The following is a 15,881-nucleotide window of genomic DNA, read 5'->3' as shown; positions in this document are numbered from 1 at the left end:
GTTTGAATTGAATTTCACGCAAAATTGTAAAATAACACGACGAAAGAGGCTTAAGAAGAAGAGCGGATGAATGGTACTTTTTGCAAATACTCTGCTATACTCTGTATGTGTACGCTTGCGTACTCGACTTTAAATATTCACATTTTTTTGGAAACATAACTTGCATTTTCCGTTCGTATTTTTCAAACAAAAATCTCAAATACATGAAATTTCTCTTAATTTTAAACATTAATGTAGACGAAAATAACTAACTGAACATTAGGCACTGTATTAAGGTTCAGTTAATATGTATCCATTTAATAATCTGTGACAAATAACTAGAGCTTAATGGCTTCAAAATATTGCAAAGTTGACGCCTTTCATTTAGATTTTTTTTTCTTAACTTCATAAGATAAAGCATAGAAAAAAAGGTCTATATGACTATGGTAAGCGATATGGAGGACTTTTTAAGGAAACCTGGGACGTATTAACGTCATACAATGAGATAATTACAGAAACCTACTTGCAGCCAATCTGATCGTTGGACTTCGTTCCGGTTTCTTAATCATGGAATATAATAGGATGGTTAATCGAATTTACTCTTTCTTCATCCAGTGCATTACAATCTAACGAATTAAAAATGTATTTTTGATATCTCCAAATATTGTAATAAAAAAAGAAATAGAAATAATTAAAGAATACATTGTTATTTTTCACAAGGAAATAAATTAAGGAAAATATCGATAAATAAAGGAAAATACTGATTTAATAATAAAGGAAAATACTATTTAATAATAAAGGAAATAAATAAAGGAAAATACTGATTTAGAGTTAAACATGATGAAATCAAAAATAAATAAAAATTAGAGCTTCTATAATCTCAAATGAAAAATAAATAAAATATTTTAAAACAAAATCTGTCATCACAATTATTTGGTTATTACCTACCACTTAACAGTATTCACAAAACTTGTAAATGATTAATTTCGATCCATAATGATCAATTATTATCCGTAATGATCAATTACTCAGTTATGGAAAGATATGCGAGGGCTGTCTGTCCGAGGGCTTTAATGGAAGACTTGTTAAGACAATTTTGTTTGGATACGACAATGCACACAAGAGTTAAATCCTAAGGGAGAGATGCCTTTGCGAAGGACCTTCTAAGGAAAGCCGGCTCGTGTTTATGTTAGGAAAAGCTATAAAAACACTTGTATATTGAGCCCTTTCGCCGGGAGTGAACTATTCTGTCACTAGCGTAGCCCTTCCGAATGTACACTGGCTCAAATTTCACAGAAAGGGGACGCAAATTAACCTCTAGATAACCTTCGAGTGTCGATATTGTCACAAACCATATTCATTTCATAACTTTAACCAACTGACCATTGATTTACAACAAAAATTTTTTGTAACATTGAAAGAAAATTTCTCTTAACTTATATGTATTTTTAGGTGTATGGAGCATTTTGTTAAAATGCAATAGATAATAAAATATTCTAACAGACGGTGGTAAATGATTAACTGGAAATGAATCAGAGAAATGGTAACCGAGTTGTGCAACGGGTTTGCTGAAAATATCATTAATCAAGTAACTTAAGCCTATGTGCCTAATTTTAATCGTACTTTAAAATTATCAAACATATTTGTGTACAGTTTTGTGCTAGGGATTGCTGTAGGGACCCTTATATATGTATTATTTCCTCTCCGCCTACGCAGCGAAACCTGGAAAATCTTTCTCAAAGGACATCGAAAGAAATTAAAACGCTTAAGGATAATGAGATACATTTCTAATGCCTTAGACACCCCGTGACTTACGTACAGTTAATATAAACAAACAATGCAGATGGCCTCAGAGCTCACGTGACTTATGTATAGCTAAAGTAAACAAAGAGTGCAGTTGACCACAGAGATCACGTGACGAATGTATTGCTAATGTTAAAAAACTGTGTAGATGACTACGGAGATCACGTGAATTACGTATAACTAATGTAAACAAAGAAGGTCATTCTTTCTTTTCTTCCCATGCGTAATGTATCTCATACCATAAAATACCAGTTAGACTGAACAGATTAAGCAATCAATACTGAATAATTTCCGTACGAAATATTTAGCATTGGTGTGCAACCAGCATTACTTAACATAGTATAAATATTGGATGTTTTAGGAGTCAGAACTTGTGTTAGCTATTGAGATAAAAATGCCTCAAGAGTACACTAAATGAAGTTTATACAGAAGACTATTATCATATCCGGCTACTATTCTTCATACAGGTGTATGTATACAATTTACTGCACCTGCATACAATACTGAACTTTATTTATAGAATTATCCTAAAATTCGCAATAAAAGTATAAAACTTAATGCAATTCTCATTCATTAGTGAAAGAAATGAATTCAGAAAATTACTCATTAAAAAATCTGGTAGCTACTGCCTTACAATACAAACTAGTCTCAGAGGCTCAGAATGATTACATCTAAAGTTCTTTCTGGAAAGGTAATGGTCCAGATGAGACCACAGTACAGATAAAATCGTGTATTTACGTAGAACTTAAGATTTATTGCGATGCAACGTTAATTACAGCTATTAGTAAGAGTAGTTAACTCCCTTGTTGTCCAGTAAAATGATCCCCAAACACATCATTAGAAATCTAGAGTATGCAATTTAGAGTAGGAAAAGAATTGTGCTTTTTCTTTAAAATCAGACAACTACATCGTTTTAGGTCATAGCATATGTTTGCATGCAAGATTGTGGGCTCCGACATTAGAAAGCTAATACTTTTAATTGCCCCCAGGAGATGAAATCACGTGACGAGTTCTTTTCTAATTCTGAATATATTCTTTGTTTTAACAAAATGCAGTGGTAGAATTTCCACGAAGGAAAGGCGTGGGCTGCTAAATTCAACATGTGTTTCAGTTTCTAGATTATAAAATCGCTTTTTTTTAAAATTATTTATTGGAAAGCCTGAAACTTAAAAAAAAGGAGACATTACTTCAGACATTAGATTATTTTCGATTCAATTAGTTCAATAACAGTTTTCTTGTTTGCTAAGGATAACAGGCAGGAGCCTGCTCATTTTAGAGTTTCATTTTCATTGAGTTTTGTGTTGTTATTTCTATAAAATAGACAGTTAATGTCTTTTCGATTTTTGGTGTAAAAGTACATAATCAATAGGAACTGCAAATTTTGAACATTTATAAGGTCAAAAAAACGCGATTCGACACATGGCAGTTTTGCAAGCAAATATGTTATGGATCAGACGTACGGAGTTTTAGTTTACTTGCAAACGTTTTTTTAAATAGTGGCAAACATTAGCCACTCTAAGTGTTGGCCACTACTAAGGCCAGAAGCGGTGGTCTTTGTATTATGGTGACATCCAATTGGTGGGCCACTGTTGCCTTCTATGAAGTAAAAGACAATTTACATCCATGCCTTCTCCGGGATTCAAACCCGGGACTTTCGGTACGGCAGTCAGATTGACTAAATCACTTTCCCGTGTGAACGGCAACATGCAATCTAAAAATTCAGACATTGTACTTGCAAACTAAACATTCAAAGGCTGTTATTTTATGCTGAAAAAAATTGTGTCTGAAAAGCCTCTGTGAATAACATTATTTAGTGTTTCTGCATAATTTTTGTGCGTACTTCGAGAGGAAATACTAATGATGCATACTTCAGTCATTCACTAGGATATTGTGTTTTGTCTACTTTAAAAGATGACTGCTGTTATTTTTGGTTCATTGGCTCAGTTTATTATGGCTAAGCACACTAGGGTATCTGCCTAAGGGAAGGAATGTTTTCGTGTAAAACTCTCTAAGGAAAACTGGCACGTATACACGTTGCACATGAGGAAAACTGCGAAAAACCCATGCATTCAGCCGTCCGCTTGGAATCGAAACCAGGTAGAAACTATCAGTATTCAGCTATTTTACCGCTCGGTCGCTGATGGGCAATCGTGTCTTCGGTCGCTGATGGGCAATCGTGTCTTCATTATTCAGCAGAATATTCAATTAACTATACATTCAATGTTTGATTGTGTGGAACAGGCACGCGTTAAATGATTGTGTACATCGTGAGCTGAATTTTTTCAAGTATGCTTAAAGTAGACTAGGCTTCATTCAGTGTACAGAAACCGATTTCAAAAGTTAGGAAGTACTTTTCAGAATAGAATCTCATTGCAAACAGAAGAGAACATATTCACATTACATGCGTTTTGTCTGAAAACTAATAAGTCAGTTTGAAGTAAGTTATTTACGAAAATAAAATAATTATAAAATAAAATCATATAAACTACTATTTTGCATATCATCAGAACACTAGTTCAATGATAAAATACGAGAATCATGACTGACGAATGTTTAGTTGATATTTTAAATATTTTCCATTGTTTAAGATGTTAAAAGTGAAGTTTTATTTTGCTTTTGATAATATTACATGGCTTAGTTTTTAAAGCTTTTGTTTCATCTAAACTTATTCATGATAGCCTTGACTTCACTTTAGCATTGATGATATGCATATTTATCCCATGCATGAAACCGTTTGATAATTTGCATCCCGGAAACCGAATATTGTGCTTAGTGGAGATTCATTTATTTTGACTAACAGTAATTTTTAGATAAAGCAACATTCCTTTTTCACCCACGCTTTCCTGCTGGAATTTTATTCGGTTAGCGCGCTTTTATTCAAATTAAAGGAGAAAGAAGTGTTGTTTAAGCGAAGGTTTCGGAAGGTGCTTTTAGAGCGTGTTATGCCTGCTTGAAGACCACGTTGTTACTTTAAGACTCATACACCTTAAAACCCATAAGATCTTCGAATATGTGACTGTTGCAAGAATTGGGATAACTTATTTATTTTAAAAGCAATTACTTCCAAATTTTTACAGCTGACTGCATAATATAGCTGCTTTCTGAAATAGTAATCCGAATGTTTGTGTTGCCACAAATATTTTTATAATTAAATCCGCTTTGTGACAAAATGTTTCGTCAAGTTTCCACATTGCGCGCACAGTTTAAAACATTCTGTTGCATAATTTAATTTCATATTAAATATATAGCTTTTATAACATTTGGAAACTACTGTGAACCTAAAATTCTAAGAATTTCATGTTAATTTTTTATTTTATTTGGAGTTGAGTTTAAAAAATTTATTTTATTAAAAAAATCTGTAATGTTTTCGTGCATAAAATTTTTTAATATTAAAGTGTTCATCAGATTTTTGGTTCAGGTAAAAAATAGTGCCCATATAAAGAATTCCATCAAATTTCAACTATGTACCATTAGCCATTTTTAAAATATCATGCGCGCAAGGTGGAAACATGACGTAAACGTTTGTCACAAAGCGGATTAAATTACAAAAATATTTGTGGCAACACAAACTTTCTGGTTACTAGTTTCTAGAGCAGCTATATTATGTAGTCAGATGTAAAAAGTTTGCTTTTAAAATAAATAAATTATCCCAATTCTTGCACAAAAGTCACATATTCGAAGGTCATAAGGGGTTTAAGGTGTATGAGCCCCCTTAATTATAATAACTTCATCATTACTTGTTTAAGTTACGCCAGAAGTGTTGGCTTATGCAAACCCAAGCGGGGTCGGTTGTCTTTGAAACTCTTTGTGTTTGAATAAAGAGTCTGACTTTGTTTGTATGCTGTCAAATCCCGAGAATAATTCCTCTACAGCAGGGGTTACCAATCCTATGCACGCGGGCACCATGGCTCCCGACGGTCATTTAACGTGCGCCCACCACTGCGCAATCACAATAAAAATTTTTAGATTTCAATTAAATTCTATGTGAAAGTTTTCTAATTTTAATGAAATAGAAATTTCTCCAACACAGATACCAGCACAAAGCGAAATGCATCCGATCTCTTTTTTTTTATTTCTTTATTTTTTTATGTGAATGTATTATTAACTCTATCCAACTAAAAATTCACCTTGATTGTAAATGGTACCCGCCGTGCAATATATTGTTCCGAAATGTACAGGGACGGTGAGAGAGCTTGCCCGCAAAGCAGGTTGAGGATTGCCAGAGAATGGCAAAGGAAGACAGGGTTTCCAGATTTAGCGAGAAATCGCCCATTTTTGCGACATTTGGCAACAAAATTGACGATATGCCATGGACGGATGGAGAACCTTCTGGAACGAATTCTTACCAGTTTAGCCCAGAATGCTGTCGAACACAAGCCAAAAGCTATATAAACCCTGCTGGTACGTGGAGAGTGAGTGCGAGAGAGTTAGTCTCGAGTTAGTTCGTGCGTAATCGATCGAGTTGATAGCCGGGAAGCGAGTCCTGAGTGGGTCGTCGAGTGCATCGAAAGAGTCTCTTAGTGTATCGCGAGTTAGTGCATCGTCGAGAGAGTGTGTTGAGCTCTGGGAACGACTGAACCGAAGAGTCGGGAGCTGTGCTCTGTGTGTCGTCGAGTGAATCGCGAGTTGTAGCGTAAAGAGTCTCGAGAGTACGTGGAGTTCCGAAAACGACCGAGCAGAGTCATGAGCTGTACTCTGGTGCTTTGCAGTGAAGCTGTCTTCACCGTTATAGCCTGATAACCTGAAGGCTGTGTCGCTGATTGTTTCAGCGAGTCTATTGTAGATCTTCGACGACTGTAAAACGTGATTTTGTAGCTGAGTGCTGCCGTCGTTATTCACTCCAAATCTACAAACCCCGTACGAACGTAACAATATATTCCAGAATGTGCTCTTAGGGACAAAACGTTTGGAACCCTTGCTCTACAGTCGTCCTAAAGCTCGTTAGTTTATGTTTTAAAAGAATACGAGACTATTACTGAACTTAATAAGATTGTTTTATGAGTGGAAAAATATTCTTTCTAAGATATGTTCCAAAATTTGTCGCCACTTAAAATTTTAATGTTAGTTGCACAAGCAATAAATTTTGCATGAATTTACCTATTGGAGCATAAATATAAGTAAACTAAGAAATATAAGTCCTTAAGAAGTGATACAAAGATTGAGAAAACTTTCTGAGATAATCTTCAAACATTAACTCTATTTCATTAGTTTACCGTGCCACATTTCTTTAGGCAGTATTAAATTCTAGTACAGTTATTTGAGTTTGGCAAATTATGAGGGTTACATTTAGATTAAATACAAATATTTTTGTTTTCTTCAAGTACAAGATTTAATTTATGCCAACCATCTAAAAACAGCAGCATTTTTATGCAGCTCTAGCTCTCATGTTTGAATTATTATTCGACAACCATTAAATTCCTCAAGTATAAAATAAAATACCTTCTTTCTACATTTTTGATCCTACAACACTTGCTTTAAACATTATATAAAGGAGCGTTCGATAATTTGTTTCATCCGTTAATTTTATATATTTCAAAAAGCAAAAAAAGCCCTTTCTTACATTCAGAGTCATTAGCGCTAAACGTTTCCCTATACAGCAAACACAGCGAAAATTGTGCAGTTGCCAATATGCGAGGTGTTTTGTTACCTGGTGAAGAGGATCATTATCGATATCCACAGCTGAATCATTTGAAGTAAAGAAGGAAAAGGAGAATACCTGGAATGTTTACAAACGAATATAAGTGGGAAAAACATTTGAAGAAACTTGAGCAGTATCTGTTTATTGGAAGTGAGAAAAAAGTCACAGCTTACACATACTTAATAATGGATCCCACCTTTTGTAAGATCGGCTGTTACATATATCTTGGTATATTGATACATTTATCTTAGTGTAATATTTGTTTAGTCTCGATTGAAACAAGGACAATTAACCCTTATAAAATATTGATTCATCCAGAAGTCTTGGACGCGTCAAAAACTGAATTGCAACAAACGAAGAAACATACCCATTGTTTTCACACTTATATGGTGGGTGGTAAAACTTGTTTTAATGTACGCACCCACTTTGTTTGCTAAATAACCATCAGTCTAGAAAACATATTTCGCCATTTTTTAATGATATTTTTTAAAAAATTTTACTATCCTAAAAATTTATGCTATTTATTAATAAATCATCCATCTGTTTTTCAAATTGAAAAGGAATTTGAAATGGAAGATGCATTTTTGAAGATAACTCGTGGTATAATTTCTATTGGTGTAGCAACGTCTGATTTCAGTGTATGAGAAAAATGACAGATATGCGGAAAGTTGGTTACTTAAAAAATTCTAAGACCAATTAATAATACTGATGAAATCATATATTCTTATGGAAAAATAAAAGTAGCCAAAGGCAAAAATTTCAGTTCGAGTACAGGCAGAACGGTCGCTTCATAAAGGTGACTTGTTATAAAGGTGCTGTCACCTTTAAGCAAAGTCGGCTATTTTTCTACAAGACACAAACCTCCATTACAGTGTTTTGGCATTAATATAACGATATCTTTACGAAAGTTGCATTCCCAGAGTTAAGAAAGGCTCTTCAGTTAGTTGTGGGAACGTTTATGCTGGAGTTCCAGCACAGAAATGAAAAAAGTTCCTTAGAAGTTGGCCACCATTGCCTGCTATGAAGTGACAAACAGTTACAACCATGCCTTCTCCGGGATTCGAACACGGGCCTATCGCTACAGCAATCAGGGTCACTAACCACTATAACAGCTAACCACTCTACCTCAGCGCAGCAAGAGTTAGAAAACTGTAAAATATACAACATTATGACATTACTGGGGTATAATAAGTTATACCCCAGTCGATGGCTTAAAATTAAGAACTTTGATTCACTTTCTTAGCTGGATGCTCTAAAATAGAGTTATAAAAGAGCTGTAAAAGTTTCAATTCCATATCTTTCCTACTCAAGTTTTACTTCTAACTTGAATTCTGAGAGATAATTTCTGACCGTACTGTAGGCACTTGATAGTTAACGGTTTCACCTAGCAGCGTTCGGCATTAAATTTGCAGCCATGCTTTGGAAATATTTTTAAACATGTCTTTGCAAGCTCTAAAACTAAGCGGACTGAAAGGTTAATTTTTAACTCATTAAAATGTAATGAGTACGTTTTGTATTGCAAATTTTAATAAGCTGTATTGCAAATTTTAGAATAATGTTAAAGATTTTATACAAAACCCTTCATTCACAGTACTGAAATTACAGTATTCATACAATTTTCTGTGTTATTTTAAACTTTTAATTAAAATACATGTATAAATCCTACTTGTAAAATAAATATTGAAGGAATCAAAGGTTCTGCTTGTAAATGCTGTAAATCGTTTGCTTCCTGAAAAGTTTTGTGCTAGTATTTTTACAGATTCTATGTTAAGTTTGCAACACAGTACAAAACTTTACTATTAAAAACAAACAAACAATAAAAGCAAAATAAAACATCTGAGAGCTTTAAGATTTTATATTACACCTAAAGGAGTTTTGTTTTCAAGTTTTGTGTGTTACTTTTATCTATTAAATATCATGTTCTTGACATTTAAACCACATAAAATTCAATTCAACAGCAAATACCAGAAAATATTTAAAAACAGTATTCCGATAGACAACATCGCTCGTTGGAGATAAAAAAACGTTTTTCCGTACAGTGTTGCCATTATTCGCGTTGAAACAGTTACGTTTGTTAATTAAAAATTCGCTAAAGTTTTACAAAATATGAAAGTGATAACAAAACAAATTCAAAATTCGGGCTTCCATGTACCGATGTCCGGGTAGAGAATTACGTTTTTCAAAATTTGATGGCTGTAGGTACAGTCGTTTTTTTTCATTGTGAGAGAAACGTACCTACATTCATGCAAATTCTCCGTGACATAAAATATAACAAAAATATTCTAAAGGTTATTTCTGTTAGCTTCATTCGCACTAAAATGTACGACATAAAATAATTATATGACTTCTTGACCCCAACACTGAAAATCTGTAGTTGCTCTTAACATCTTTATATTTATTGGATGCTTTAGAATTAACAAATTAGCTTAACAACATTACATATTTAACATAAACATAAGCAATTAACATAAACAATATTTAAATAACATTTATTGGATGTTTTAGAATTAGCATAGATGCAAAGATATTAGGAGCAAACGAAATTTTTGAGTCTTGGGATCAAGAAGTCATATAATTACTTTATTTCATACTTTTTGGTGCGTTTCAAGCTGAACAAAACAGGTTTTAGATTAATTTTTTTAAAATATTTTGTTTTAAAGATTTTCATTTTGAAATTTATTAAACATCAGCTCTTTATTACGCAAATGTATTTTCACTCAATTATAATTAAATTTTGCGTAATCGCTTAGTTTTGGAAATTCTTAATGTTTTGTTTATATCTGACATCTGATTATAATCATTAATAGATTTGTTTTTGGAAATGATTAGTGTTTTTGTTATTTAACATCTGATTCAGCAAGCAGTTTTTGGCACGGCCCTTTTACTTTATTAGCTAGTAGCGAGTGCTATCTATTAATGAGACGTTACACGAATCTTATCGAGAGCTGTTGCACGGAAGCGGATTTTGCAGAACATAGTTTTATGACAGAGATTTGTACATTAAAAATAGCCTTTAGTAACGCTTAATGTAACCTTGACTTAAAGTAGTACTTTAAATAATACTAAGCTTACCTTCCACAAGGTTAGCCCTTATCTTGACTTGCCACTGTATTAAGAGTTCTCTATTGTCAAAAGCTAATGCTACCACCAACTCCGAGCATATAAGTGCCATGGTGTTACTTTCTTTATCCAAAGTGAACCCGGTTTCCATACCCAAGAACTCCTCCAAAGACAAAGATGCTTTCGTTGGGCCATTTTTACACCTTTCTTTGCTATCTCTGTACAGCTGGATATGAAGGCAATCTACAAGAAAAACATCGTTAACTATGTACAGTATTCGTTTATTCAGCTTATCGATTAAAACATAATTAAGAGCTCATATTATGCAACAAGTTTTAAATAAAAAGTTCCGTTTACGTTGCTCAAAACAGAGCAACGAAAATACTATGCTATTAAACGTTCGATTAAAATTTCCAGAATAATAATACTACGAATGACAAATTTTTCTTTATACCGAAAAAGCAGAGAAAAATAGCGATGGTTCAGTTTTTTGTCTTTAAGATCAAATTTTCAACTATTATTAATGAGAGGCAAATAAACATTGTTTTAAAATGTAAACAAATTATCTCAATAAATTGCATACAAAACAGTGAATTGTGAGCCCTTTACGTAAGCCATGATGCTCGAGTATTTATGTTCGCTCAATGATTACGGCAAAATTTGCAATAAAAGGCTTATAGAAAAGTAAATAAACTAGCATAAAAGAAACATCTAAGATTTCATTAAATTCTAAAAATGACGTTGTAGTATCTCACAATATAATATACACTGGTAAATATTTGTTTATAAAACCGATAATAAATAAATAAAAATCAGGAAAAAGAAAAATTTCAAAGGGTTCAGATTTTAACGGTCGATCAAAAGGTTTTTTTTAAAGTTTTCCACGTCCTCGCTGAGTTCGGAGTCTACCAGTTTGCTGTTCAATTCATTCCCGCTAATCCTTTTCTTTTTTTTATCATTTTGGCTCCATTACTAAGCGTCATTTTCTTCGCACTTACGCCATATACAATACAGCAACAAAATATCTAAAAACAGCATAGCTTCAGAATTCACGTGCTGGCCAAAAGAAGTTTGATGATCACTTGTAGAGAGCTAATTGAAGGTTTCTATTAGCAAGGAAAAAGAAAACCAAAAGTGTGCTTATATTAATTAGAAAACGACTAGCCGCCTGCATAGGTATACTGGTTAGCGCTTCTAGCTGCTGTTTTGATGGAGCACAAAAAGGCATGAATTGTGTATGTGTACAGTGTCTGTGCGGCATGGGAGCACCCAAAATGCACCGCGAGCAAAGTGTCCTTTCGAATGGTTCAGTGGTAGGAGCAGAGAAGCAATCTTGTGCTCTTTGTCACGATATTTGTCAGAATAAAACTCGTGGACTTGTTCTGATAAGGTCAGACAAATGAGAAAGGATAACAACAACAGAAAATTATTATCTCGCATTAGATGTTATTACTTAAAATACATATGCATGTTTCCTTCTATGCATTTTGTTAAATTTTATGAAAGATGAGATAATCACCATTTCATTAGTTGAAGCTTGTGTTTAATGCCTACTTAATATACGAATATTAGTAAATGTTCCTTGCGCTAACTTAGACACAATAAGATATACCCATGCCAAATTGCAAGGTCAGCAGTGGGTTAAATCTCTTACGAGAAATTACGAGCAACTAGATCAAAGAATTTCCTTTCTCAAGCTCCGATTCGAATGAAAAGAGATTGCGCTTGACATAAATATCATCCAAAGAGACTCTGAATCGATTAATCTTAATCACAGAAAATGCGGTGTTAAAAGAAACGGTATCTTAGTAAAAAATACGTAAATGGATGTTGTAAAGTAATGGAATATGAACATGTTCTTATACAAATGTTAAACAACTTCCAAATTCAAAACGAGAATCGTTTTACTGACTTTCTTTTAAGTTGCATATATAAATAAGGCATTTATATATGCAACTTAAAAGAAAGCCTACTTTTAGTTAAATATTTTTTACTTCCTTGTACGAAGTAAAAAGGAAGTAAGTATTGTAATCGCGAAAAATTTCGGGTATCATATTTCAACGAAAATATCCATTTTGACCACTATCGAATGCAATTTAAAGATGTTTTTGGGCGACGTCTTTACGTAATGACAGAATAAAAGACTCCCCCTCCCAGAAAAAAAAAATATAAAACTGATTTAAAATGAATTCTGAAGAGATTTTTCGTGTCGCCTGTACGTACGTACGTATCTCGCATAACTCAAAAACGAGTAGCCTTAGAACCTTGAAATTTTGTATATAGGACAGTTATTAACATGTAGATGTGCATCTTCCATTTTGGTTGTGATCGCCCGCACCAAAAGTATATAAATATACACACTCTGTTACTCGGCTCAGTTTCTTTATTCTTTGATGTTTGTAAATTGTGTATTTTTTGCTTTACAAAGGATTGAATTATTTTGTTCCGGTTATGATTTTTATGCCTTTAGTTAACCTGCATGCAATAATTGTGGAATTATCAACAATTTAAAAGTTTTTTATAACTCGATTCCGGTTATGAACTCTGGACTACATGCAGTATTCCTTGCCAATGTGGTTTAATATACATTGGTTAGACTAAAAGAGCTTTTCGCACTAACGAACATGATATTGGCAAAAAGAAACACATAAATCCTCTTCTGACTAATACTGTTAATTAAAAGATTACATTTTCCATCTTTCGGCATCAAAAATCATTCAAAAGAATCTCCCTTTGGCGAATGAAGTTTCAAAAGTTCTATAACCGTTCCAAATTCAAGAGAAAATTTTTAATTTTGGCAATATTCCAAATTTCAATGCGTCTTTACCTTCAGCTTTTAAGGAAATTATTTCGCAGTTATTTTCACTTTTATCAATAGACTGAGCTTTGTGTCTTTAACAGAATTATCTCGAATTTCATAGCCTATTGTTACCGCGTGAGCACAGGCTTCTTTTACACTCCTGCTGCTACAGAATGTTTTACATTCAAACCTTGATAATTATTCCTGATAATTCACTAAAATAGCGCAGGATTTTATTGCCTTAATATCGCAGTTCATACGTTATTTTCTACTTTTCTCAACAATGCATTAAACGTTCTCAGTATTTCTCTACATAATTATGATAATTCAATCATTTAGAATTAAAACTTAAAAATAAGATAATTTTATGAAAGGTGTGATTTGTGCAAGAACTGCTAACGATATAACAATGCCGTTTCATAGGAATATAACGAAAGCTACATATTTTCAACGATAATATCTAAAAGCCACATAAAAGTATTAAAAAAGGAAGGAAAGGAGGTTAAAAACTGAAATATTTTAGCAATGTATTTTATTGTTTATTATTTTGTTAAATGCAGATGTACCAAAATTACAGAACAATCACATTTGCTAAATACGGTTTTACCTGTTAATATATAAAATATTTTTGCAAAATTATCGGGATAAGAAAACCTTTTTTATACATTTTTCTTATAGTTCTTTTAATCGGGGAGATGAACTCATTTTAAGGCGCATTTGAGTTCCACTTCTAAATTATTAACAATAATATCAACGATTTTATAAACTTCAATGTTGAAAAATTTGGTTCGTAGAGGTTGTTTCAAATAGAGGTTACGGTTCCCTTAGCGCTGAATTACAAGTACCCTAAAATAATTTTCCTTAGACGATTGTTTCCAATTTACCAATCCTGAAGCATCTCTTATCAAATTAATTTGGATTTGTGCTTGGATTTGTGACATTAGTTTATCTGGTTAGGAATTATGTTTTAAATTACTTGTTGTTATTAGACAAAATACTTACGGAGAAATGGCAACAGCTATTCAAATTGCTGTTCTGTTTACATTCGAGAAGCTATAGACATGTACGATGCATTAAGAACGTCTGTTGTGATAAGTGTGTCTGTTTAAGTTACATGCAATTAAGTTACGAACACAATTTATCTTTTATTAATATTTGTTTGTCTTTTAAAAAACATCTTATGAGTAATTAATTTAAATACAAGAAGAAGCTAAGAGATAGTTAAAGGTTATAGTTCTTAAGCATGAAAATTTCAGATGCCTGCAACCATAAAAATGTATTTACTTAAATGTAACTACCGAGATGTATAAAATTAAAAATGTCCTTTATTACAGGAGACGTATTTCAAGTGTTCATTAAACCCTATATGATTCATATCAACTGCGTTGGACGACGTGGATACATAATGGAAGAAATTTAACCCATCTCTCAATAACAATTCTTCTTCTTAAAAAAAGAAAAAAAACTGAGGTGGTGCTGAACATCATTCCCCAAACTGAAGCTAAGCATTGAAAATGGATAGTGACCATTAATATCCTGCTTTCTAATGTGCACTTTTCGTTAAAAGAGTCAGGAGTAGGTCAGGTACCCAGGAGTAAAGCGGGAATCGTAGGTGTATTGACTGTGCCAGCTAGAGTAGAAATAACAATTTTATTCTCCCCGTCTAGTGAGGACTCTCGGATGTGATTAATCACTGGCGCCCGAAGGAGAGTTTCCTTCTGGATGCTACCGTAACCACATCACACTCTAGTTCCCGAATCAGGCTATCAGAAGGGCGCAATCACATATTTATAATTTGTATTTTCTGGAATTTTCGCGATATATCGAGTACTTGCATGAATAACTCTGCAAAGTGATACTTGCACAGATATTAGTCATTTGTTCAGGGATTCCGAAGACTTATCGTGTTCGAGGTTAACTAAAATTCTAGAAAGCTAAGAGATAAAATTGAGCTAAAATTTCACTAACACTCCATCTAAAAGTAACAAACTTTGCCCGCCACTACTTATAGGTGGCTGTCAGGAATACTAAAGCTTAAATATGTAACAACACAATAAATGGATTCAGTGTAAAAAAAAAAAAAAAAAAAAAAAAAAAAAAAAAAAATCCTCGATTTTACCTATTCGCGATTTCTATGCATAAGCGTTGGCAAGTACAAGAACACTCATCGGCATACAAGTGAGACGCTTGTGAAATAACTGTTTTATTGACGTAATGCCAAAACTCTTTCTAAATTACAGATTCGCTCGTTATTTACACACCACATATTTCTGCAATCTGGTGAAGTTTACGGAAGGATTAGAGGTTGCTAAGAAAAATCCACGTGAAAAGAACGTGTTGAATAGCCATGGACACGATGAATCATTTATGAGGCACTATAAAGCTTATATGACAAATCATACCACGCTGAAAAGCCAATGAAACAGTGATTTAGAAATGGTAATGAAGTTTGTGATCGGTTAAAATTATATTTTGCTATTTTTTATACAAACTGGAAGATTTAATGCCTTGTCAGTTTTTTTACTCGTTTAGCACATAAAATATTTTAGTACAATACTGTTATTAGACATTTTAGTCTCTTAGGTAATATATTTGAAATTG

At 33.1% G+C, this 15,881-nt stretch overlaps 1 protein-coding gene across 1 annotated transcript in view; it reads right to left on the bottom strand.

Moving 5' to 3' along the window:
* The window catches only part of LOC118184450 (uncharacterized), a 384,362-nt gene that overhangs the window by 56,654 nt on the left and 311,827 nt on the right, over positions 1-15,881 (bottom strand). Inside the window, exon 3 of the mRNA XM_085825143.1 lies at positions 10,493-10,723. Within this exon, the coding sequence (XP_085681269.1) occupies positions 10,493-10,723 (231 nt within the window). The remainder of the gene's footprint in view (positions 1-10,492; positions 10,724-15,881) is intronic.

The sequence above is a fragment of the Stegodyphus dumicola genome, chromosome 1, assembly GCF_044657685.1.
Source record: "Stegodyphus dumicola isolate Sdum_Otavi_A_Nest chromosome 1, ASM4465768v1".
Classification (NCBI taxonomy): Eukaryota; Metazoa; Arthropoda; class Arachnida; order Araneae; family Eresidae; genus Stegodyphus; species Stegodyphus dumicola.
Note: the sequence above shows the minus strand (reverse complement) of the source record. Positions and strands in the feature narration are given on the sequence as shown.